Genomic DNA, 27,518 nt, shown 5'->3' on the forward strand with positions numbered 1-27,518 from the left:
GTCGATCAATTTCAATATGTTTTGTCCTGTCATGCTGCACAGGATTGTTGGCAATGTTGATAGCAGCTTTATTATCACAGTACAGCTTGAGAGGACTATCTGTCTTGATACCAAGCTCATTAAGGAGAGTCCTGAGCCATAAGAGTTCAGCAACCCCGTGTGCCATAGCTCGGTATTCTGCTTCTACACTTGATCTAGCCACAACATTCTGCTTCTTACTGCGTCATGTGACTAGGTTTCCTCCCAAGAATGTACAGTAACCTGAGGTTGATTTTCTGTCTCCAACAGACCCAGCCCAATCAGCATCAGTGTAGGCTTCAATTTCAAGTCTGCTGTTTTTTCTGAATAAAATTCCTTTCCCTGGGCAAGTCTTCAAGTATCTGAGGATTCTTTCCACTGCTCTCATATGAGGGGTCTTTGGTGAGTGCATGAATTGACTGACAACATGTACTGCATAGGCAATGTCTGGCCGAGTAAGGGATAAGTATATCAGTTTTCCTACCAATTTTTGGTACCTTTCCTTATCACAGTATTCCTCACCCATTGATTCTTGTAATCCATGGCTTGGTTCTATTGGAGTGTCTGCTGGCCTGCACCCCATCATGCCTGTTTCCTCTAGGAGATCTAGCACATACTTTCTTTGACATATGTAGATTCCTTCTCTTGATCTAGCAACTTCAATTCCAAGAAAGTATCTCAGATTTCCCAGGTCTTTGATCTCAAATTCTGAAGCTAAGAACTCCTTCAGCCTCTTCATCTCTCTCACATCATTTCCAGTAATCACCATATCATCCACATACACAATGAGTGCTGTAAGTTTGTCATCCTGTCTCCTTGTAAACAATGTATGATCTGGACTGCTCTGAGTGTACCCTACTTTCTTCATGGCCAAACAAAGTCTCTCAAACCATGCCCGGGGAGATTGCTTCAAACCATATAATGCTTTCCTTAGTTTGCATACCTTCTTTCCAACATCATATCCAAGTGGGGGTTCCATGAACACCTCTTCATGAAGATCACCATTTAGGAAGGCATTCTTCACATCCAGCTGATGAAGTTCCCAAGAGAATTTTGCTGCTAGTGACAGTAGAACCCTGATTGTGTTGAGCTTTTCTACTGGGGCAAAGGTTTCCTTGTAGTCAATTCCTTCCTTTTGTGTAAACCCCTTTGCCACGAGTCTGGCCTTGTACCTCTCAACTGACCCATCTTCCCTGTGCTTTACTGTGAATACCCACTTGCACCCAACAGTGCCTTTCCCTTCTGGCAGGTCCACCAATTCCCATGTCCTTGCTTTCATTAGGGCTTTCATCTCCTCATTCATGGCTTCTTTCCACCTTGGATCAGATGCCGCCTCTGAATACCTGGAAGGGACACATACAGAGGAAAGAGCAGACACAAAGGAATGATAGGCAGGGGATAAGTGTGAGTAAAAAACATAATCGGCTATGGGATGCCGAGTGGTACAAGAACGAACAGGCTTACGGAGAGCAATAGGAAGATCCAAATCTGAATTGAGTGAATCAGAATTACCTTGGATTGCAGAGACAGATTGATCTGAGTTCAACTGGTTGCAATCATGAGGTTGAGGGGCCTTCTTCCTTCTACTGTATGTAAGTATCTCTTTCTCTTGTTTACTGGAACCTTCAGAAGTATCAGCCGAATCTGGAGAAGCAACTGGCACAGTGGAAGTCTCACTAGGTTGACCCGGAATGTTGTAGCTAGTAGTAGTGGAAGGTGCTGAAATGGGAACAAAAAAGAAGGGAGAATGAGAATCCTCTTCCAACCCACTACTCTCCCCCTGAAGAGGATTCTGAGAAGACCCGAAATAGGATTGAGACTCAAAAAAGGCTACATCCCTGGTGACATATTTTTTCTTGGAGATAGGATCATAACACTTATACCCCTTCTGTGTAGGAGAGTACCCCAAAAATATTCCCTTTGTAGCCTTAGGATCCAGCTTGGTCTTCTTTGGATCTTTCACATGTATGAAGCATGTACAACCAAAAACCCGCGGGGGAAGAGGAAATTCTGGAAGAGTGGGACACAAAACAGAGAAAGGGGTCTTCATACCCAGTACCTTAGATGGCATCCGATTTATCAGGTATGATGCAGTGAGAACAGCTTGAGACCAATATTGCTTGGGCACATTGTGCTAGAAAAGAAGGGCTCGAGCTGTCTCCAATAGATGTCTGTTCTTGCGCTCAGCGACCCCATTTTGCTGAGGAGTGTAAGCACACGATGATTGATGTAACATGCCTGCATCTTCCATGAATGAGTTCAGGGATCTTTCAAAGTATTCAGCTGGATTGTCTGAACGGAATTGCTTGATCTTTTTATCAAATTGTGTTTCAACCATCTTGCAAAACATCATAGTTATCCGGGGAACTTCTTCACGTCCTTTCAACAGATAAATCCAAGTGCACCGAGAATAATGGTCAATAAAACTGATGAAGTAATGGAAGCCATCAATGGAAACAATGGGTGAAGGACCCCAAACATCAGAATGAACCAAGTCAAAAGGGGCTTGAATTTCATTACTAGAAATTGGATACATTGATCTACATTGTTTTGACATTTGACACACATCACAAATTAAACTCTGACTCGAAATGCCCTTACATAATTCGGGAAACAACATTGCTAAGGAAGAAAAGGACAAATGACCTAGCCTAGCATGCCACAAGTGCAGCCTAGCTATTGACTCCACACTCTCCGGACTAGTAGTAGAAGCTTGCATGGCTGAGCTGACATCTTCATCAAAGTAGTAGAGGCCCCCATACTCATGACCACTCCCAATCGTTTTCCTCGTCAATCTGTCCTGGAAGACACAATGAGAAGGAAAGAAAGTTATACTGCAGTTCAAGTTTTCTGTAAGCTTTGAAACAGACAACAGATTTGAGGTAAGACTAGGAACATGTAGGACTGATTTAAGAGAGAGATCCTTGCTTAGGTCAACCACCCCCTTTCCAGAGATGGTGGAGAGGGACCCATCAGCTACTCTCATCTTATCCTGGCCAGACAACAAATGATATGTGGAGAATAAGGAGGACATATGTGTCATATGGTCAGTGGCTCCAGAATCAATCACCCAAGAGGTAGAATTAATGGAACTAGATGCACTAAATGCAGAGGCTGTACCTGATTTGGCAAGAGAGGTGGAAGCTAAAGAATTGTTCTTCAGACGGGCTAATGCCCGACTGAGAACCTCTACCTCACTAGCTGTGAAGCCCAAAGTACTTGGTCCAGAGGAGTCGGCAGCCTGCTTTGCGGTGGAAGATGACACTGTCTGAATACTCTGTGAGTTGTCACTACTGTTGTTGGTGGCAAGATTCCCACTTGCTGTGTGGCCCTTCTGTTGCCTTTTGTCCTTTCTCAGAGCAGCTGGCTTCAGATGAGGGTACAGGACCCAACATTTCTCCTTTGTGTGTTTCTCACCACCACAATGTGTACACTTGAGGGACTTCTTGTCTGAAAATCTATTCCCCTTAGTGGAGACTAAGGCTGAATGTTCTCCAGGTTGTTCTGTTGATTGTGTCTGGGAGTCAACTTGCATCTCCTTTCTCCTTACTTCTTCATTCCTCACCAGGTAGTAGACATGGTGAAGCTCAGGTAATTCATCTCTCCCTAGAATCTGTGACCTTATACCTTCATATACAGGGTCAAGACCCGCCAGAAACTTGAAGGCTCTGCCCTCCTCAATCTGCTTATCATGCCTCTCCTTATCATTAGCATTTTCCCAATCCAAAATCAAATGGTGGTCAAGCTCTTCCCAGAGGCCTTCCAATGTTGCAAAGTAGGTTGCCACGGACATGTCTCCTTGCCTTAGGGCTGCAATGTCTTGGTTCAGCCTGTAAATTCTAGCATTGTTCTTTTTCTGGCCATATGTCTTAGATACTTTCTCCCAAATTTTAGCAGCTGTGGGGAAGTGATGAACAGTTCTGGCCACCCTAGGAGTCATAGAGGCCAGCAACCAAGACATGACTGTGGCATTTTCCTTACGCCACACGGTGTATTCAGGACTGCCAATTTCTGGTTGTTTCTTGTCTCCATCCAAATAGCCTGTGAGGTCACGAGAGGTAATGAACAGCATTGCTGAGACAGACCACTCTCTGAAGTTATACTCATCTAGCAGCACACTTGTAATCTGCAAGCTATGCAGATTAGGGTTTTCCAGGTTTGAGGACCTTGTAACAGGTCTGTTATCTCTAGAGGAAACTTCACCGGATAGTGAGGACATCTTGACTTCAGTCCAGGAGTTGTTCACAGTGCTGTAGTTGATTCTGTTTAGGACTGGCCGAAGTGGTTACAGTGTTCACCGTGCTGGTAGAAGTGTTCACAGTTCGGGTACTGAACCAGTTCAGTACTGATAACCGAAGTAGCAAGTACAGGACTGCTAACTGAACCAGTTCACAGTGCTAGTAACTGAAGTTACTTCAGTTAGGGCTTGTTGTGCAACTTGAAGTAACTGTGCAGTGCAGTAACTGAAGTTCACAAAGTAGGACTGATAACCAACCTGAAGAGAATCTGTAACTGAAGTTACCACAGTTCTGCCCAAGTCTTGCTGGGGCACGAAGCTGCAACTGTAGAGAAGGCTAAGTCTTTACCACTTGTTCTGCGCAAGTCTTGCTGGAGCACGAAGCTGCAACTGTAGAGGAAGCTCTCCCTCTTTCGGCTAGTGCTAGGACTGCTGAAATCAGTCCTCAACTAGGTCTGTCCTATACAGACCTCTCTTAGTATCCCAATAGCTACTCTTTGCTGGAGATAATCTAGTAGGACATCTACTTCTGGGTCTTACTTCTCTTGAGTCCTACAACCAAGAGAAACCCTAGGTTCGAACTTGCTTTACTCTCTTACACTCCTAGGTCTTCACTGCAACAACCCAGAAAAGGAAGAGAGAAGATGAAAAGACAGCAAGAGAAGAGAGTGCGCCTGCTGAAACCAGGAAGGAGCTAATGCTCTGATACCATGTAATCTGAAGTGCTATACTCGAAGTAGCAAGAAAGAAAAGAGAATGACAGAAAAGAATAGAATGTCGAACTGTACTAGCCAGTCGACCAGTTCTTTATTTATAGATGAATATAGTACAAGGTACAAGAAATTACTGGGATGCCCCTGATTAGTGATGGGACACCCAGATGACTTAAATCATTAAACAGGATTAGGCCCATTAACACAAGCCCAGTTACAAGATAAGTTAAACATAAGAATGGGCTAATAAGAACACTTATCAGCCGAACATAACTCTAACATTCTAACAGTTGGGATATAAGATGGAGGGAGTGGCTGAGATTTATTGGTTGGGGAGCTGAATGGTGAGGATTAGCAGAATAGGTGGCGCCCTAGGGTTTAAAAGCTACAAAGGAGAGCCCTAAAATGGATGGTGGAGATTACACAATTGGGGCGGCTAGGGTTAGCTAAGGAGGAAAAGAATGGGTTAAAAAGGCTCCCTAGGGTTTGCTAAGGAGAGGGGAGCATGGTAATACAGTAGGATAGGCGCCAACTAGGTTTAGTAGATAGGAGGCGCCCTCCTGTTCTTAGTTATTTACAAAAACACCCCCTCTCTCAACTGGTCTTCACACTAGCTTCCCAAAAATTGCATTTCAGCCATGAAAACTTCCCAGTTTTCTACATAATTTGCACAGAGACCCTCAGAGGTCACATAATTGATTTTAACTGGAAAAATGGTGCACTTTCACACCTCTAAAGCCGAAAATACCCCTGAATTGATGCCCTTAAGGCATCAAAATGCAGGGTTATCATCCACCCTGGCCACTCTTGCCTTAGCAGACTTCTCTCAAGAGTTTGTCGTAGAATGTGATGCATCTAAGTCCGGAGTGGGAGCAATCCTTATGCAACAAGGTAGACCCCTAGCCTACTTCAGCAAGGCGTTGTCTACCCAGGCCCAACTACAGTCCACCTATGATAAGAAACTGATGGCAGTTGTCCTTGCAGTGCTGAAATGGCGATCCTATCTGCTGGGACATCCCTTGGTCATCTGTACTGATCACCAAAGCCTCAAGCACTTGTTAGAGCAACCAGTGCACAGCCCAGCTCAGCAGAAGTGGTTGTATAAGCTATTGGGGTTTGACTACCGGGTGGAGTACAAGCCGAGCGTATCAAACAAGGTGGCAGACGCTCTGTCCCGCAGCCAGGAGGTTTTCATGTTGGGTGAATCCCATCCCAACTTTTCTATCTGGGCCAGGCTCAAGGAAGAAGCCCACCTGGACGAAACCATACAGAAGATCATTCAGAAGCTTACAGCAGATCCGACTTCAGCCCTAGGGTTCTACTTAGTGGGGCCAGATCTCTTCTTTAAAGGGTGCCTAGTGATTGTGGCCCAATCAAAGTTTCTTCTGGAGTTACTTAGTTGTTTCATGGCTCTGCCTTGGGTGGCCATTCGGGAATACTCCGTACCTACCGTCGGGTAAGCCAGCATTTGTTTTGGTCAGGGATGAAGAAAGCCATCCAGCAGTTTGTAGCTCAATGCACTACTTGCCAATGTTACAAATCTGACCATCAAACTCCCGTGGGATTGTTGCAGCCTCTCCTGATTCCGACCCAAGTATGGGAGGATATTACCATGGATTTCATCATGGGACTCCCAACTTCCATGGGTAAATCAGTAATTATGGTAGTTGTGGATAGGCTAACCAAATACAGTCATTTTATTAGGCTGAAGCACCCATACATAGCGGCCCAAGTGGCACACACTTTTGTCAAAGAGGTGACCAGACTGCATGGCACCCCACGATCCATTGTGACGGATAGGAACCCGGCTTTCATGAGCCACTTCTGGACTGCATATTTTAAAGCCCAGGGGACTCAATTGAACCACACCACCAGCTACCACCCACAAGCCGACGGACAGTCCAAAGTGGTTAACAGGTGCTTGGAGACTTATTTGAGATGCTTTACGGGCGAGAGGCCCAAACAGTGGATGAATTGGCTGCCATGGGCCGAGTTGTGGTACAATACCACCTATCACTCCTCATTGGGAATGAACCCATTTAAGGCATTGTATGGGAGGGAACCACCTCTTATACTTCCCTATGAAATGGGGTCAACAGCAGTGGCAGAAGTTGAAGAAAAGCTACAGCAGAGGGATGAGGTTTTGAGGTCCATGAAGGAACATCTGAACCGGGCCCAGCAAATGAAGGCCCAGTATGACAAGAAGCATAAGCTGGTAACCTACCAGGAGGGAGAGTTTGTGTTCTTGAAGCTTCAGTCCTACCGCCAAGTATCAGTCGCCCAGCAGAAGTGGCCTAAACTTGCACCTCTGTTTTTTGGGCCCTTTCGTATAGTGGGCCGAGTAGGAGAGGTGGCCTATAGATTGGATCTTCCGCCATCTTCTCGCATCCACCCAGTCTTCCATGTTTCCCTACTAAAGAAGAGTACAGGACCTCACACGAATGCTAGCCCCACATTGCCTGAGTTCAATGAGGAGGGGCGCCTGCAGCCGAAGCCTATGGTGGTTCGAGATCTAAGGTGGGTTAAAAGGGGAAAGACAGTGCACAAGGAGGCCTTAGTGGTTTGGAAACACCTGCCCGAGGAGGATGCATCTTGGGAAGACTGTGACAATCTCAAGAAGATGTTTCCAGGCTTCAACCTTGAGGACAAGGTTGTTCTGAAGGAGGGGCGAGTTGTTGGGGCCCCAGCCCATGTGAGACCGAAGGCCCATACCCCTAACCAGCACGGGGACCAGCCCACAGTGCCTTTAAAGGCCCATGAAGAGCACAACATGTTGAAAGAAGCCAAGTGCCCACCCATTCGCTACATGTACACAAGGAAGACACATCAGCCATGAACAGTCCCATGCAGATGTCGTGATTTCCTTGTACACTCTACAAATATCTGAGAATAAACGAGTAGGGCAGATCTGGCTTAATCCATTTCTCTTCTTCTTTTCTTAGTAGGAGGTTAGGTCTCCCTCGAAGAGACCTTTGCGGTGGGCAATATCCCATCACAAAGGTAGACCTCCTGTCATCTACACATCAATTTTCATATGACCATTATTCTTGAAAAGTATTCCATGACCTAGACACTTCTTGAGATATGCTATGATCTGCTCAACGGCCAACAAATGAATGGTTCTTGGAGAGTGCATGTACTGACTAAGAACACTGACAGCATAAGAAATGTTAGGCCGAGTCAGACAAAGATACAGAAGTTTCCCAACCAGCCATTGATACGTGGTCTTGTCATCAAGAGGTTCACCTTCTTCTGCACTTATCTTATGATGCAAAAGGTCAAGTACATATTTCTTCTAAGAAATGAAAATACCATGTTTAGATTTAGCCACCTCAATTCTTAGAAAATATCGGAGATGACCCAAATCTTTCACCCCAAACTCTTTGTGAAGTAATTGCTTGAGGGAATTAATCTCATCAACATCACTTGCCTGTTACCACAATATCATCTACATATACAACAAGGAGTGTTAGAGAGGAACCACCTCTCTTGATGAAAAGTGTGTGGTCTGAGTGAGCCTGCATAAACCTAAATTTCTCCAAAGCAAGTCTAAACCTATCAAACCAAGCCCTTGGAGATTGCTTTGAACCATACAATGCCTTCTTGAGTCTACAAACTTTCTTGCCTGCATCTGCATCATAGAAACCAAGGGGCAATTCCATATACACTTCATCCTATAAATCACCATTGAGGAAAGCATTCTTGACATCCATTTGGAGCATGGGCCATGAAAAGTTTGTAGCCAGAGATAACCGAACACAAATAGTATTCATCTTAGAAATTGGTGCAAAGGTCTCAAAGTAATCAATGCCATAGGTTTGTGTGTACTCCTTTGGAACTAGGTGGGCTTTGTATCTTTCAAGTGATCCATCTGCATTATGCTTCACAGTGAACACCCATCTGCACTCAATTGGTTTCTTTCCTTCAGGTTGATCCACCAGCTCCCATGTCTCATTTTTAATTAGTTTATTCATTTCCTCCTTCATTGCATCTTTCCTTTCAGGCACAGAGAGAGAGCTTCCTACACAGTTTTAGGAATGGATATAGCAGAAATGGATGCCAAATAGGATTTATAGGATGGGGAAAGGTGGTCATATGAAAGAAACTAAGATATGCAATGAGCAGTGGATGTGGTACATCTTTGTTTCCTTTTACGGACTATAATGGGAAGGTCAAGATCATTAGTAGAAGACAATGCTCTGTGGTGGTAGTCTCAAGAGTAGAAAGAGTAGTGGTAGTATCTAGATCAGGTGCTGCAGAGGAAACTAGAACTGGCATGGGCTGATCAAGAGCACCAAAATCAACTAGCCTCCACCTCCTATGGAAAACCTTCAACTTCTTACATTTCTGACAATGATCCTCTTGACATATTTCCTTTTCAAGAATAGGAATAGGAAGGAGAACTTCAGGAGTAGACACACCCCTCTCTTCTCTCTCCCTTTGAGATGAAATTCCCAAATAAAAAGGAACATCCTCAAAAAAGGTAACATCCTTGGACACAAACCGAGAACCAAAAATCGTTAAAAACAGCAATGTCCTTTTTTATTTTGTCCATAACCAAGGAAAATGCATTTGGAGGCTTTTGGATCAAATTTAGAACAATTAGGCCCCAAAATCTAAACAAAACATGTGCACCCAAAGACTTTAAGAGGGATAGTAAACAAGTCTTTCTCAGGATACAATAAAGTGAAGGGAGCTTTCATACCCAAGACACGAGAGGGAACTTGATTAATGAGATACACAACTGTATGAATTGCATCCCCCCAAAAATGTATAGGAACATTTGAATTAAGCATAATGCTTCTTGCAACCTCAAGGATGTGCCTGTTCTTTCTCTTAGCTACCCCATTTTGCTTAGGGGTATAAGGACAGGTGCTCTGATGAACAATGCTTCTTTTACTACTATGGTCCCCAAACATCAGTATGCACAATTTCAAAAGGAACAATGCTTCTTTTATTACTCAAAAACCCTGTTCCTTTCCACCAATTTGTTATATGTTGCTGTATCCTTCTAACTTTTCCATTTAATTGTCTCCAAATGATCATTTTTATGCCATAGAGACTTCAAGGTAGAGAAGTAAATTGACACAGATTTCTCCCCTGTTTCAGATTTGTCACTTCAATTTTCAGCTTATAGGCCCTTACTACATCTAGGGGCTGAGAGTAAGTTTCTTTCATATTGTCCCAGATGTCTTTGGCAGTCTTTGCTCACAAATAGTTTCTACTGACATGGGGCTGCATTGAGTTGCAAAGCCAAGTCATGACTAAGCAATTTTCTTGAACCCACTTCGCATAGGAAGGGTCTTCCTTGGCTGGCATCTTAGTGTCACCATTTACATACCCTAACTTACCCCTTCCTCCAATGGCCATCATTGCAGATTGAGCCCACTCAAGATAGTTTGCTCCATCAAACTTAATAGTCATAATCTGGAAGGAGCTGCTGTCTGTCAAACTACCAGCCCCTGCAAGTCCTTACAAAATTGATTTAAACTCATTTCCCATATTCTCCATCCTGGACTGAGCAAAAACATCACACTTCCCAGAAATTTTCTGATAAGAGAAGTGATTTCCTCTTTAAAAAATAGCAGTCAAGTTGAAACCAATCTGCTGCAGCACAAAACTGGTCATTCCAGCAAGGAAAAACCCTAAAAAACAGAGGAAAGCAAAAGAGAAGATCCAACTGCAACTTCAGAGACTTCAGAAAGCTCTCCACTTGGAATCAATCTCTAAATCAAAAAACTACCCAGAAAATACTGAGCGCCACTTTCAGCCTGAGGTTTAACCCCTAAACCTCAATTGAACAGGTCTCTCTGATTCTTCCTGGTCACTGGGCAAAACAGAAAGACAGGGAGGTGCAATAACAATGCACCGAACTCCACTGACCTCTAAGAATCGGGCAAAAAAAGGTTGAAACTCCAACCCAAATAGAGTCTCATGCAGCCGTCTGGACTAAGCATACATGAGACCTAAACTAAACCTAAACCTGCTCTGATACCAACTTGGAACACATCTGCAGCAGTCCTAGGTTAGTTCGAGATCTGTTCAAGAGAAGAAAAGAAGAAGAAAGAAGAAGAAAGAAGAGAAGAAGAAGAAGAGAGGGAGAGGATAAGGAGGAATGAGAGAAAGAGAGAGCAGAATGAATTGGTTCTGCCGCCCCCTTAATTGGATTTTATATTTACTTGAGAAAAAGAAGATCCAATAACAAAAATACCCATGTCAACTGTGACAGAGAAAAAATAAGTACAGCATTCTAAAACAAAGCAAATGAGGATGGGGAGCATATTTCCGCACCTAACAAACATGTAGAACCAACTAGAGTCTTCAAGTTGCTTTATTCGAAAGGTGGTCTGAAGTATTGCTACAAATAATAATAAATTATTACATTCCAAGCAAGCTAGCTAGTGCTAGCTTGAGGGGGACTTTTAGAATATTCAGTTTCTATGAGATTAATGGCAAGTTGAGGAACGTGGATGACAAATGATAAAGACAATTAATCACCAAATTTGATGTTTTTTTTCCATTTTCTATAATTAATGTTGTTTTTGCCACAAAATAACTGATATGAATGAAAGTATGAAGAAATACCAGTCGTGTGATCATAGGCATTTTAGTCTATTTTCAAAGGATGGGTTGGAGTCAAAGAAGATACATGATGAGCATATGCAATAGGTAGAATATGACTCCTGTGCCCGTCTAGCTTACACAACCCAACTCAATCCTTACAAGACCTTCCAAATGTATGGACTATGCTTAGAGTTCTAAATTTCTTTAACCTCCATTAAATTCCCTTTATTAAGGGATGCAAAGAGTACCTACACAAATATGGGTGCAATTGATATGTCATTCTCCCAATCAACCAATATGGGTGCAATTGATATGTCACCAGAATAAGTCTCTCAACGAAGATGATATGAGGTAAGGCTTAGATCAATTTATGCACCTTTTACAAGCCTGAAAACATATCAAGGGTAGCTCAAGTCCCAGCATATATGTGATTAGTTGTTCTAATTAGAAATTTAGATGAAGCATTTCCACATCAGGACAAAGTTGAGGACTGACGTAACAGCCCTTATCCTAAAGTCTGAAAATTATGAAAAATTGTATCCTAACCTGAAAATTTCTTTTCATTGAATTGTGTAAGAACTCCCTGCAGTAAATCAGCCCAATTGAAATTTCCTTTTCCCTTGTTATATCGAAAAAATTAAGAAACCTCTAAAAATTTTTTTCCTGTGTGCCATAAAACACTTCCCTCCCAACAGCTCCAGTACCATACTGATCTATAGAGATTGAAAGAATAATGCCAGAAAATAAAAGAAATAGATAAACACTGCCCACCTTCTCTCACAGTCTCACTTATTCAAATCCTAATCCAGACCATATGATGGCTTAACAAATCAAACACTCAACGACCCTAAAATTGTACATACTCCCTTATACTCCTAGAAATGCTAAATAGTCCCCAGATGAGTAACAATACTTTGGTTACATCCCTACAACCTCCAACAATTTTTAGGGTCTGTTTGGTTCGAGGGAATAGGACCCTGGAATCAGAATCGGAATGGGTCATTCCGTTTCTGGATGTTTGGTCGACCGGAATGGGAATGAGTAGGCGGAGTGCCATTCCCCCATATGGGGGAATGGCCATTCCCGACCCCCTCCCCCGGAACGTGATTCCCATTCCACTATTAGTTTCCTTTTTTTCTTTTTGGATATGCAATTCAGAAGGAAGATGCCATGGGTAGACCAGGGTTTCACCTTGGCAAGAACCTCCCCAAATCTGCCATTCGTGCCTTCGTCGAGAACCTCAGAGTATTAGCACCCAAGGTGCTACCGCTAAGGGAGCTGCTTCGATATGTTATAGTAACACGCCTCCTTCCTTGTCCCAAGAAGGACAGCGCGTCCGCCGGCAAGAGCGGCAGGGTGGGAAAGAGTTTGGGGCTGATAGAGTACGACTTGGAGCCAGCGAGGCCAAGAAGAGGTTGAGAAGAGGTGACAGGGTGATGATTATCAGCTTCGGGGGAGGTTTCAAGTGCAACAGCTGCCTTCTGGAGGTTGTTAGGGATTTGGAGGGTGATAACGTGTGGAAGGATTTTATTGCTAATTACCCTCCAAAAACCCTAGTCAGTCCGTTCATGAGAGAGTATGGGTGGATTAACAATGAAACGGAGGAGACGTTTGAAGAAGCAGTGGGTAGCTACAAGCAAAATTTCTGAATTTGCTACAAAACTTTCATGCATTTTTATGAATTTTCTACAAAATTATTATAATTTCTGCATTTCCTGCAAAATTTCTGCAATTTCTGCATTTTTTTTGAAATTTTCATGCATTTTCTGCTTTTTTATTTTTATTAGGGGCAAAATTGGAAATCATGGCTGATTCCGATTCCAGCCTGATGAACCAAACAGCATCAACCGGAATCCGATTCCGATTCCTGTTTGAACCAAACAGGTAGGGGTAATAGACCATTCCGATTCCAATTCCAAGGGATTCCCATTCTGATTCCGATCACGAACCAAACGGACCCTTAGTTTCTTTTCTCTTTTTGCTTGTTTGTCACAGATGAACATCAAATATACATAATTAATTGTTCCTTAATTTTTAGAATTCTCATGATGTTAGACATTTTAATAGAAATAATTTTTTTTTTAGAATGCTTCCCTGAATCCATGGTTTTCCTTCTTGTTGGGTTGGACTCCTAGACTGGCATCAGATTCTGAACTCCCTAATCTATGTCCTTGTAACACTTATTTTTGGTTTGACATAGTATTTATTATCTAACATACTAAAATCAACTTTTTGTTGCTTGTTAAAACTCTGATGTTTATTCATCATATTGATTTTTTGTTGCTCCTATTTATGGCATTCCATTCTACAGATATCTTCTACGGAGAAGTGCACTGGAATTATTTATGGTTGACAGATCAAACTTCTTCTTTGACTTTGGGGTATAATGTTATAAGTATCTATATGCATCTAATTTCATTGTATCTATGTCAACACAAAGTCTGTTAATAACATCCATTCCTCATAAATCGCCACTAAACCACTTTTTGTCTTTATTTTTTCTTGGTTTGTATTTGGTCTAGAATATTGAAGGGCGGAAGAATGCATATAAAGCTATAGTTCAAGCACGGCCTCCTCATTTGAACAACATTTATCTAGCCACACAAGTATCTATCTTTTAATGCTCTAAATGTATTATTTGAATCTAAGACATTCTATTCTTAAAACTAAGGTCCTGTATTATTTGCTTTAGAGACCTGAACAACTTCTTAAGAGAACTCAGCTTATGGAGCGTTGGGCTAGATGGGAGGTACGAAATTGATGATTGACTTGTAGATACATCATTATTTAAACCTGTTGTTTTAATTTCAGCAATTTCGTTTTGTTTTAGTTACTGAATCTATATTATTAACCACTAGAACACTACCTATTCGCAGATCAGCAATTTTGAATATCTTATGCAGCTCAATACCCTGGCTGGCCGTAGTTATAATGACATCACACAGGTTGATTTTCTAAATATTTTATGTCAATAATTTGAAGAAGTAGGATCCTGTACTTTTGTTATTGAATATCCTTTTTCTTCATTGCAGTATCCTGTTTTTCCATGGATTCTTGCTGATTACACTTCAAAGAATTTGGATCTCACTGATCCATCTTCATACCGAGATCTTTCACAGGTTGCACAAGTTAATCCAGTCTTCTGTTCTTAATTACTGTAAATTTCCACTGTTTTAATTGGTTTGTTTATTTAAGTGTAAAGTATATACTCTTTGCAGCCTGTTGGTGCATTAAATGTTGATAGGCTAAAAAAATTCCAAGAAAGATACTCCAGCTTTGATGATCCAATCATCCCAAAGTTTCATTATGGTTCACATTACTCAAGTGCCGGAACAGTAAGTTCTGTTGTGATATTATCTTTTAAAATGGTTGGTGTTTTTTCTTTTTAATGTAAATGCTGCAAGAGAATGCATTTCGAGCTCTGTTGCCCTACTCTTACAAACATGTTGATATCTGTAGCCTGCTTACCTCTTCTAATATTTTGTTAAATAGAAATAGCGACCAAGATATGAAACGGGGTTGGATTTAACAGTGATCTCTAGTTTGTTGAAAATATCACTTTTTAAAGTAGGCTAGGGCAAATGTAATAGTATTGCATTGCCATTATTTAGCATTTTTTATCATTTTCTTTGCCTATTGGTAACAGAAGTATCTGTCAGATGGTCCCTCCTCTGTTGATGTGGTCATATGTTAACTAACTTCATAAGTGGCAGCTTGGAATGCTGATATAAACTATCGACTCTTCTTGATATAGATGCTGATAAAAAAGAAATTTCTTGATACAAATATCTAGCGTTTTCTAGACTCCAGAGTTGCAGAATTATATATACTGACATTAATTGATAGCATTGAGTGTTTTCTTAGAGTGGATCTTGATGTGATTAATTCATTCAATGCTACTGCTTTTGTTTCATATTTTTTCTTTCCTTCCCTTGTTTACTGATGGTGTTTTTTGTTGGTTCATCAATTCTGGTTCATTAAATTACATCTTGTAACTTCAGTTGACCTATTGGTGGATAAGGTAGTAGAAATCAGTAGAAATATAAAAAATTATAGAAATAGAGGAAAGAAAGGAAGAATTTGTGAGAGAAGAGAATTACATGGCCAAGACATCACCATGTAATTCTCCTGCACCCACTGAGAAGAATTTGTATAAAGGTTACATCTCCTCTCCAGTAATATATCCTAGTTTTCCACGTGCACTAATAGCCATCTTGGCTGATTGTGCCCATTCTACATAGTTTGTACCATCCAATTTAATTGTAGTAATAATACCAGATCCAAACAGATCATTGGCACTTCCTACACCCAAGCCTTGGCTATTGGTTGATTTATGTTCAGCACTACATCCCTCCATATCAATTCAATCAACTTAAATCAGCAAGAAAATCAGATACAAACATTCCAAGATCAGATTGATCTCACCAAGAAAGGGGGGACTCTTCTGGAAGAAGAAAACCCTACTTGGAGAGAATTCTCCATTCTTGAGAACTAAAAGGAGAACAGGGTGTCAACCTCTTCAGGAAGCCCAGAAATTTCCAAAAGTTGAACCACCCACTATAAAAAGCTCCAAGGTATCCAAAAAAAACTTGAGCCCCCAACACAAGTCAAAAATAAAGAGTCCAACCTGACTAGGACTCTTCCCCTCACTCCAGTTCTTCCTGATTTTGAGAGTTTGAACAGTTCAGTTGGTTGAAAAGTGATGCCTTCACAAGCTTGGGTGCCAGGCAGGCCTATACCTGCAACAGTACTTTCTGTGGTTCCACCGAAACCCACACCCAAATATGTCATTCCTCCATGCAAGCATGTTTATTCTAGAATGCCATGTCAGAAGGTTGTTATAACTGCAAAATATCAGATCCAATGTTCAAAATTTTAATACGATACACCCTGTATCAGGTGTATCGTATCATATCGGTAGCTTTCCAAATTCACAAATAAGGGGGGTTTTGTAATTTGGGCACTTTCAGGGGTAGGAAAGCCTAAAAACGACCCCCTGAAACATTTTTGAAAAAGAAAAACTACAAAAAAAAGATATAAAGTATCAAAACACCCGATACGCCTTCATGTATATCAAGTGTATTGATACTTTGAACTTTGATCAGATCTGACCTGCTTGTTATGTGGTTTTATTACCTATAAATAGGCATTCTGTTGAGTGGAAAATACTTTTTGGCTGTGTTCCAATTTTCTTACCCTCTTCTCTCAATAAGAAGCTGAGCTTCCCTCAAAGCAAGCTCCTGAGTTAGGCTGTACCTAACAGCATCTTTCTTTGGATATTTTGGGTGTTAATATTGACCATGTTATGAGTATGAGGACAAGGATTGTATTTGTAAATCATTCCGTGATGGGTTTCTACAAGCTGAATATTGGTGGAGCTTCAAAATTCCTTATGGGTATTACTGGAGCCTGGAGGAGGTGGTATTATTGAGGATGGAAGAAACAAGGTGGTGGTAGTAGCTTTCTCTAACTTTTATGGTGGCAAGACCAATTTAATTACCAAAGCAAGGGCTTTACTTGATGGGCTCCAGTTGGCGTGTTGTACTTGAATTGAAAATGTGGAGGGGGTAATAGATTCATAGATTGTTTGTGATATAGTGAAAAATGCTTGTGAAGTACCATGCTAGCTTTTTACTAGTAGAGGAGAGTGTCAGAATTGTTTGATAGAATGGTGATAATTTTTTATTCTCTTAGGGAAGGTAAAAAAGTTTTAAATGCTTCTGCAGATTTAGCTTGCATCAAGAGAAGTAGGATTTTCAATTCTTTGGAAGAGTTACCAATTGATTTTTTTCGTTTTGAGAAAAGATAACAGAAATTTCATTAAATAAATAGAAGGTAGTTGAGAAGATGTACATCAGAGAAAACGTGAGAGGCACACAGGAATTACAAAGGTAAGTTTCTTAACTTTCTATCTTTCTATCACTATACAAAGAATCCGTCTGAACCCATCAATGTCCATTAGGCTCAGTTAGGATGATGCATACAGAATTCCTTTCTTATTTTTTAGATAATTTATGTTTTTGTTTTTGTTTTTGTTTTTGGGGTTCAAGAGATCATTGAGTCTGCTTATATTTTGTTCATATGATTATTTTGGATGATCGCTTTGTAACTAGGTTTTGTAGAGGGGTAAGAAGTATGAAGCTATACAAGGATGTTGTATCATGTTGGATACGTTTATTATTAATAAAATTTATGGTAGCCATCCCTTGACTTGGAGTAAAGTTTGGGGTTTAAGTAAAAAAATCACATCCAGCCTTGTCCTTGCCACATCTGCATAACATTGGTATGGAGGTGGGTTGTCTATTTCATGTAATTGTAACGTAATGGATATTTTTTAAACCCTAAAGTTTACTCCAGGTGGATGTTAAAAATGCCTTCCTCAACAATGTCTTGCAAGAAGAGGTGCACATGCAGTTACCTCCTAGATTTTATAGTGCAAAAGCAGGAAAGAAGGCTCGTCGGCTTAATAAGGCCTTATATGGATTGAAACAATCTCCTAAAGACTGGTTTTATAGATTTAGACAAGCTCTTGAAAAATTTGGCTATGTGCATTCCCAGTCAGATCACACTCTTTTTATTAAGAAAGTGAATCCTTCTTTAACACTTGTTGTATATGTGGATGATATTGTGGTGACAGGGAGTGATATCCATGAGATTGACTCTCTTAAGCAACTCCTTCACTAAGAATTTGAGGTCAAAGACTTGGGAGAGCTATAGTATTTCTTGGGTATTGAGGTAGCACGGTCTAAACATGGGATTTTTGTTTCCCAAAGGAGGTATGTTCTTGATCTGTTGGAAGAAACTGGGAAGCTAGGTGTTAAGCCTGCTAACACACCTATTGAACAAAATCACAAGATCAGTGCAGAAGGTGGAGAGCCCCTTAAAGATAAAGTTATGTTCCAACGGTTGGTTGGAAAACTTCTCTATCTTTGTCTCACACGACTAGACATCTCTTATGCAGTCAGTGTTGTTAACTAGTATATGCATTCTCCTAGAACCACTTACCTACTTGCAGTTGAGAGGATACTGGTGTATTTGAAGAGATGTCCAAGCAGAGATATACTCGTCAAAGATAATGGTCACATGAAAATAGAAGTTTACACAAATGCTGATTGGACTGGATATGTTGATGATAGGAGGTCTACTTCTGGGTATTGTGCTTTTGTAGGAGGAAATCTTGTTTCTCGGAGGAGTAAGAAACAAAATGTTGTTGCTCGCTCCAGTGTTGAAGCTGAATATAGGTCCATGACAAATGGTGTGGCTGAAGTGTTATGGTTGAAATCTCTATTTGAGGAGTTGGGTATTGCTTATGAGAAGCCCCTAATGTTGTATTGTGATAATCAGGCTGCTCTTAACATTGCCCATAATCCTGTACAACATGACAGAACTAAGCATAAGTGGATCAATACTTTATCAGAGAGAGAGTTGCTTCCCAATTAGTGTGTCTTCCATATATCACCTCCAACATGCAACTTGCAGATCTCTTCACTAAGGCAGTTTCAAAGACAAAGTTAGAGGCAGATCTATGCAAGTTGGGAATGACTAATATCTATTCCCAACTTGAGGGGGAGTGTAGAGATGTAGAACATTAATGTGGTCCCCACTACTGTTTGTCTATTTATGTTAATGGTAGTTGGTAGTTATTTTTTGTTTTCTATTATTTCTTATTTCTTTGCTTATGTAAGCAGTAGGGGTAATTCTGGTTTTTACCCTATTTAAACTATTAATATAAATAGCTGAGTGGGGCGACAATCTAAGTCATGACCCACACTCTTTTTGACTTTCTTCTCTTCATCTTCTCATTCTCTTCTCCTCTTTGTTCTTCTTCTCTTATTCTCAAATCTTCTTTCTTGTTTATTGTACATTACAACTAGGACTGATGCAGTCCTACTAGACAACTTAGGTATGCTTATTGTCCCCCTGTACTACTATGGGATTCAATGCATAACTTTTATAATGGCGTTGATAATGTAGGAAAAAGAATATGTTCTATTTATTTAAATATTACTTTTTCCTGTTCTTCCATAGGTTTTGTATTACCTTGTTAGAGTGGAGCCATTTACCACTCTCTCAATCCAGCTACAAGGTGGCAAATTTGATCATGCAGATCGGATGTTTTCTGACATAGCTTCTACTTGGAATGGTGTTCTTGAGGACATGAGTGATGTCAAGGAGTTGGTAAGAATTTATTTCATCAATACCCAATGAGCGCCCCCTTACAGTCGTGATTAGAGTTGTTAACTTTTTATGTGCATTTCTTTTTTTCTCATCTTCCTTTTACTGTATCACTTGCAGAAGGCATACTCTTATATTTGTTTCTCTATTTGGTTTTAGGTTCCAGAGCTCTTTTACCTCCCTGAGGTTCTAATGAATGGAAACTCAATTGATTTTGGCACAACACAACTAGGGGGAAAGCTTGGTATGTATATCTAGGTACTTGGAATGAATGAGCACCGATCAGTTGCATTTTTCTTGTAAGTGTCTGATCTTGATATGCTGATTTTGCATTCAATGTCACAGATTCTGTGAGACTTCCACCATGGGCTGAAAATCCTATTGATTTCATTCATAAGCATCGGAAAGCTCTTGAGAGTGAGCATGTTTCTGCTCATTTGCATGAATGGATTGACCTCATATTTGGGTATGTCTACTTGTTCTTGAAAATTTTATTTTTATGGGGTTTCTTTCTTAACCTAATATTTACATGAATGAATTGAAACTTTCAGATATAAACAGCGGGGAAAGGAAGCTGTATTGGCCAACAACGTGTTTTTTTATATAACCTATGAAGGCACTGTTGATATTGATAAAATTTCAGATCCAGTGAGCTTACTTGCTTTTTCTTCATTGATCTTTATCTTTTAGTTTAGTTACTTATTTTAAATCTGGTTATATTGTAAAAGGCACAACAACGTGCTACACAAGATCAAATAGCGTACTTTGGACAAACTCCTTCTCAGCTTCTTACTGTGCCTCACATGAAAAAGCGACCATTGGCAGATGTTCTTCACTTGCAGGTATGTCATGATTTTAGTTTGACACATAACCTAGCATTTATGCAATATTATTTTCTAAACGTTATCTCTGAGAAAATATTCTAGGTGTTTTAACAAATCATACTATAAAAAACATGTTTTCTCTTGACTAGACATAAATCAAGAAAAATGGCATTAGCTTCCAAAACTAGGTAAGATTACTTATGGGATAACTATGCTTGTATCTGTGTTTGGGATTCAACTAAACTTTGTCTATTATAATAATATCATATATGTAGACCACTAAAGGTGGACCATCCATCCTTTCTACTCATATCCTGTTCGAAAACAATTAAAAAAACTCCTAATACAATAATATGTAACAAGTAGACGAATTTATCATCAATGTGTGTTGTATGCCTTCCTTCTCACACATTTTCAACCCACTGTTGAACTAGTGGTCAGACTGGATGATCCATCATCCGGCAGGTCCCATTTAGCCCCCAAACTGCTTACTTGCAAAAAAAAAAAAGAAGAGTTGGTCAATGACCTAGTGACCCGTGCAGTTAAAGTGTTGAACAATTTGTCCCAATCACCAAGTCACAAGTCAGACATTAATTCTCTTTTTCTGTATTTCTTAATTATTTCCATCATTAATAACATGAACTCTCCTTTATCACACATAGTTTTGTATAATATGACAAATATATCAATCTATACTGCCTATAAAAGTGTGAATGAGGCATTGGGCTTCTGGAATTTTTTTCACTAAAATACCCCTCCTCTTGAATTTAGTTCATCTTCATTGAAAGGGCAAAAAATGTATTTAAAATAATACTATTATTAAGTATATTCAATTACCTCTTATTAAGTTTCACATTTAAGGCACTAAATAAATCTCATTCTCTATCTCATTGAATCCAACATTTATACTTTTAATTCTCATCATTAAATTCCACTAATAAATTTATGCACAATAATTATTAATAGAATGGAATTTTATATTTTAAAATAAAACTAAAACTGAAACCATATTTTCCATCTAGGTGGTGGGTAATTAGTTCAACCATTTGGGTCAAATGGATAATTCCATGATGTTATAAATAAATAATATAAATTTAGACATAAAAATACAAAAATTATAAAAAATAAAGAAATTTTGAAAAAACTGAACACATTTTTATTATTATATACTTGTAATAATAAAAAAAGATATATATGACAAAATAGACATAATTTTATTAATGATGGACTTGGAATATACAACTAAAACTGATGGAAAACGAAACCATTTTCCTATCTAGAGGGTGGGTTAGTGGTTCAACCTTTTAGGCCAAATGGGTTAAGCCATGATGTATAATTAAAAAATAAAAATTTTAAAATAGAATAATACAAAAAAATGTAACAATTTTGGGCACATCTATAATATTATACATTAATCATTTATTAATGATATAAATGAAATGCAAAATTTAAAACTAGTCTGACCTTCTAAGTCAAATGGGCCAATCTATGATGTCATAAATAAGTAATAAATATTAAATATATATATATAGAAACTCAAAGAAAAATATAAACTTTATATAAAGCATTTTGATACATATCTAACGTTATATATTCATCATTTTAAACACAAATAAATGTGAAAATAAGAATTACTTTTATTAATGATGAAAATGGAATATATGCTTTAAAATCAACCAAAAAAAGCAAAATGGTATTTCCATACATGTGGTGGGCTAGTGGTTCAACTTTCCATGTCAAATGGATCAAAACATGTTGTTATAATTAAATATTAAAATACATAAAATTCTAAAAAATGTAGAAATTCGTAGATAAATTTAGGCACATTCTATACTTATCGTAGAAAAAAGTGTGATAAATGATAATTATTTTCATTAATGATGGAAATGAGATAAAAATTAGGAGAAGAAAAAGAGCATTAATGTACACATGACCCCACTAACCATGTCAAATGGTTCAATGATTTAATTAGCTAGGTCACTATAGACAAGTGGTTTGGTGGTAAATGGACCTATAATCCTGAATTCGATGGTGGATTGGTCAATCTAATCAATTGATTTGACCACAATATTGAAAACAATATCCAAACAATATATTGGAATTGGATTTTCGTGGTAACAGGCCATTGATTCAACTTTTTAAGTTAAATATGTCAACCCTTGTCTCATAATTAGGTAAAAAATGAAGAAAGATAAAAAAACACACAAAAAAAATCATTATGTAATTAAACAAGAATTTTGTAAAAAAATCATTTAGGCACTTATCTAATATTGTAATATGAATTATATTAAAGAAAAACAAGCATGATAGATAATAATTGTTTTTATTGATGTTCAAAATTAAATATAAAATTTAACACTGACCCATAAATGAAATCATTTCCTTGTGGCAAGTCAATGGTTTAACCTTTTGGATTATATGTATTAACCCTTGATCTCCTAATTAAATAATAAAAGTTAAAAATAGATAAATATACAAAAATTATGAAAAATATATAAAACTCTAAAAAAACATTTGGACATATCTCAAATATTTTATACTAATCATATTAAAAATCAAACACGATAAATAAGAATTTTTTAACCGTTTATTGATAATGAAAATAAAATACAAAATTTAAAACTAACCCAGAAGTGAAATTGTTTTCCTATTTGGTGTGATAGATCAATAATTCAACCTTTCAAGTCAAATGTTTTAACATGAGAAGTCATAATTAAATAATAAATTAAAAAAAAAGATAAAAACATAATATGTATGTATGTATGTATGTAAACATTTGGGCACACTAATATTTTATATTAATTAACCACGTTAACAAAAAAATAAGTGTCACAAACAATAATTGTTTTTGTTGATGATAGAAATAAAATACAAATTTAAACCAACCCAAAAATGGAATTGCTTTCCTATTTGGTGGTGAGTCAACAATTCAGCCTTTTGGGCGAAATGTGCTAATCCTTGATGTCATAATTAAATAATAATAATAATTAAAAAAATGATGAAAACACACAAAAGTATAAAGGTAGAAAAAATTCTATAAAAAACATTTGAGAACATTTATAATATTGTATATTCATCATGTTAAACAAAAATCAATGTCACAGAATAAGGATAATTTTTATAGATATAGAAATATAAAAATATAGAAAAAATTTACTATCACCATCATCATAAAAAATTGCCACGTGCAAAGCACGTGCATACTTACTAGTGATATTAGAAACATGCCAGATTTTTAATGCAAAATTTCTTTAATTTTCTGCATTTTATCTATTTACATGTTTTTATTATGTGATTTATGGCATTATGGGTTGACCCATTTGACCCGAATGGTTTAACCAGTGACCCGCCAACCGAAGGGAAAAGCGGTTCTGTTTCCAAGTCATTTTTTAAAACATTGATGCATATATGCTTGTATGTAAAATCTCATAAATACAAACAAACATGCAGACCTAAATATGTACATACTTTCAGAATATAGTATATATGTCTCTTGAGTTGTCGAAGACCATTTAAATACAAAATACTGCAAACATTGAGGTATCAAATTGATATTCTTCATAAGAATATGATGGTGCATGCACTATAAGTATAGGTATTTTCTAGATTTTAGAACATGGTAAGACCTTGCAAATTTCAGTTGAAAATCAGACAATTGAAAAGGTAACAACTCATGAAAGTCCAATGATGCATATCAATGAATAGATGCTAATTAACTGATTTACAATGAAACTATGGTATGTGCTCCTTGAAGGGTAAGCTGCTATTTATGGAGTTTATCATCTTTTTAGAATATTCTCCCTAGTCACTATATATCTTATCATGAGTTCAAGGCAGTGAAATTGATATTCTTCTGGGATCTTTCTAGTAATCAAAATCATGTTTAGTATATATGACCATTGATTTTTCTGTTGGGGCAAATACTATACTTGTCAATAAGTCTTTTAGGTTCTGTTTTTTATTTTTTTGGTATTGTCTTTAAGGTTCTGTTGATTCTTAAAGATTATATTTCTCTGGTAGCTTTTCTATTTTATTTTATATGGTATGTTAGAAAAGACTGATTTTGATCTATTCTCTTTTGTTGCATGCTAGACTATATTTCGAAACCCAAATGAGGTCAGACCATATGTGATCCCAAATCCTGAACGTTGCAATGTTCCTGCTGCTTCCATTTATGTGTCATCAGATTCTGTCATAGTTGTTGATGTAAATGCTCCAGCTGTCCATGTTGCAGTGCACAAGTGGCAGCCTAATACACCTGATGGCCAAGGCACGCCATTCCTTTTTCAACATGGGAAAGCCTTATCAAGTTCAACTGGTGGAGCATTCATGCGCATGTTTAAAGGGCCAGTTGGGTTTAATTCTGAAGAATGGCAGTTTCCACAGGCACTAGCATTTGCAACATCTGGAACAAGAACCTCAGATTTGGTTGTCATCACATGTGACAAAGAAATCATCACCGGTACCCTTTCTGTTTGTCTTCTTACTTTGTTTCCATTAGATAATAACATCTGTCCATGTTTTGTCCTAGATATGTTTTAAGTTGACCTATTGGATACGTAGCTAGGGTTTGTCCTAGATATGTTTTAAGTTGCTAAATGGAATATATAGTTAAACTTTAATTAAACATTATATATATTTTTAATTAATAAAAAATTTATATGTAACATGAAACTCGTATACATAATTAGACGTTGATTAAATATTATATATATATTTTTAATTAAAAAAAATTACATGTAATACTAAACTCGTATATATAATTAAACATTGATGAATTAATAAAAAATTACATGAAGTATTAAACTTGTATATATAATTAAACATTGATTAAATATTATAAATATTTGTTCATTAATAAAAGATTTTATATGTAATATCATAAACTCATATATATAATTAAACGTTAATTAGATATTGTATATATTTTTTTATTAATAAACTGTTTTACATGTAATATTAAACTCAGATATATAATTAAATGTTGATTAAATATTATATATTTTTTAGTTAATAAAAAATTTGACATGTAACATTAAACTCGTATATATAATTAATAAAAAATGCAAGATTCCTAAGTCATTTAGACTTAACCTAAATAATTTGATTAGCATATGTAGTCCCCTGATTAGCAGAACTGTTTGTGTGGTTTAATAGTCAAACCTTTTCTGAATAAAATCTTTATACCCCAGGAATGTCACTAGGTTTGTTTTGATGACTTGTACCATCTAGAGACTTAGAGGTTTGTGTGAAAAATCAGTTGGCTATTGTGTCACAACATAATATCCTTGCATTTGTGTTTAGGTGGGCATGCCGACAACAGTGTCAAGTTGATATCATCTGATGGAGCAAAAACCATTGAAACAGCCAGAGGGCATTGTGCTCCAATTACTTGTATTGCTTTGTCATCTGATAGCAACTACCTTGTGACTGGATCTCGTGATGCAACAATCATACTATGGAGGGTGCATCGGGCATTTGCATCACACTCAAGCAATATTTCAGAGCCTTCCACTACATCTGACACACCCACTACAAGTAATGGTAACCTAACAAATGTGATGGTAGAGAATAACCGGAGAGGTCGAATTGAGGGCCCCATGCATGTATTGAGAGGCCATTTCAGGGAAATAATTTGTTGCAGTGTCAGTTCTGATGTTGGAATTGTTGCATCGTGCTCCCATTTTTCAGATGTATTGATTCATTCCATAAGAAGGGGTCAGTTGATCAGGAGATTAGTTGGGGTGGAAGCACATGCTATTTGCCTTTCATGTCTAGGGGTTATAATGACCTGGAACAAAACAGAGTGTGTGCTTAGGACTTTCACCATCAATGGGATTCCAATTGCGACAACAGAACTTTCCATTTTATGTGGCAATGTTAGGTGCATGGAGGTTTCTGTTGATGGAGAGAATGTCATAATTGGGGTGAATTCATCTTCAGAAAGTGAGAATATTCATGGATCTCTTGGATCGAGTGGTGAGAACCTAAACAAGTTGACAGTTCCGGTGCCTTCAATTCTATTCATGGATCTTTATACTCTGAAGGTATAGAAAACAATGTAAAAATAAAAATGAGCCTATGTTAGACTTTTTAGGGATCTACTCTTTTAACAAGCAAAGAATCCTATATTGTTAACAGGTATTTCATACACTAAAGCTGGGAGAAGGGCAAAACATAACTGCTTTCGCTTTGAACAAGGACAATACTAATCTTTTAGTGTCAACATCGGACAAGAAGTTGGTAGTTTTTACTGATCCATCTGTAAGTTAAATAGTTCAAAACATTATGTTTATCATTCTGGTATAGAGTTCCATTTGAGAGGGATCACAATGAGTTTTCTGCTTCACGTCTTACAGTTGAGCTTGAAGGTGGTGGATCAAATGCTTAAGCTTGGATGGGAAGGTGATGGGCTTAGTCCTCTAATAAAGTGACTCTCAAGCCATCAAATTTTGGTTGTATATAAGATTTGTCATTGGCGGCAGTCTTCTAGGGCACACAGAGCTGCAATTATACAAGGCTTTGACGTTGAGGATGTACATGTGTATCTACCAATGGAGCGACAGCCTACTAGCACCACAGATGATGTTTGTAAAAAACAAGGTTGCTTCACTCTAGTTGTTTGCCAGTCAGGTATTTTCTGTTGTATCCTCCAATTGTCCTCTCTTTGTAAATTTGAAATGAAAGTAATCCAATTTCTGTTATATTTTATACATTTCAACCGAAATAGCAGCTTCATTAGGACCCCTCAAAAACATGAAGAATTAAAAATTAAATATGGAGCTTGATCTTGTTCTCATACTAATTGATCTTAAGAATACTCAACTCCCATAATACCTCATATAATCAACTGCTATTAGTTGCCCTATTGTTCATAGAAAAATTACTTAAACTTTCCCTTGCTATTTTAAAATGGGCTGCTGCTTCTTAAACATGTTAAACATCCCCTATTAGAAACATCTATTAAAACATAAACAAGTGTAATGA

General features: G+C 38.0%; 1 protein-coding gene across 6 annotated transcripts in view; it reads left to right on the forward strand.

The window, feature by feature from the left end:
• The window catches only part of LOC104611888 (WD-40 repeat family protein / beige-like protein), a 171,056-nt gene extending 143,749 nt beyond the window's left edge, over positions 1-27,307 (forward strand). For all 6 annotated transcript variants that reach the window (XM_019200170.2, XM_088895733.1, XM_088895734.1 and 3 more), the window contains 15 exons: positions 13,844-13,913; positions 14,055-14,138; positions 14,225-14,281; positions 14,409-14,477; positions 14,565-14,651; positions 14,751-14,867; positions 19,561-19,710; positions 19,867-19,951; positions 20,053-20,173; positions 20,259-20,355; positions 20,436-20,549; positions 24,624-24,993; positions 25,836-26,578; positions 26,673-26,795; positions 26,891-27,307. In XM_019200170.2, coding sequence (XP_019055715.1) covers positions 13,844-13,913; positions 14,055-14,138; positions 14,225-14,281; positions 14,409-14,477; positions 14,565-14,651; positions 14,751-14,867; positions 19,561-19,710; positions 19,867-19,951; positions 20,053-20,173; positions 20,259-20,355; positions 20,436-20,549; positions 24,624-24,993; positions 25,836-26,578; positions 26,673-26,795; positions 26,891-26,965 — 2,362 coding nt within the window. In that variant the 3' untranslated portion in view covers positions 26,966-27,307. The remainder of the gene's footprint in view (positions 1-13,843; positions 13,914-14,054; positions 14,139-14,224; positions 14,282-14,408; positions 14,478-14,564; positions 14,652-14,750; positions 14,868-19,560; positions 19,711-19,866; positions 19,952-20,052; positions 20,174-20,258; positions 20,356-20,435; positions 20,550-24,623; positions 24,994-25,835; positions 26,579-26,672; positions 26,796-26,890) is intronic.
• Positions 27,308-27,518: the final 211 nt, after the last annotated feature.

The sequence above is a fragment of the Nelumbo nucifera genome, chromosome 1, assembly GCF_055504915.1.
Source record: "Nelumbo nucifera cultivar China Antique chromosome 1, China Antique-T2T, whole genome shotgun sequence".
Lineage (NCBI taxonomy): Eukaryota > Viridiplantae > Streptophyta > Magnoliopsida > Proteales > Nelumbonaceae > Nelumbo > Nelumbo nucifera.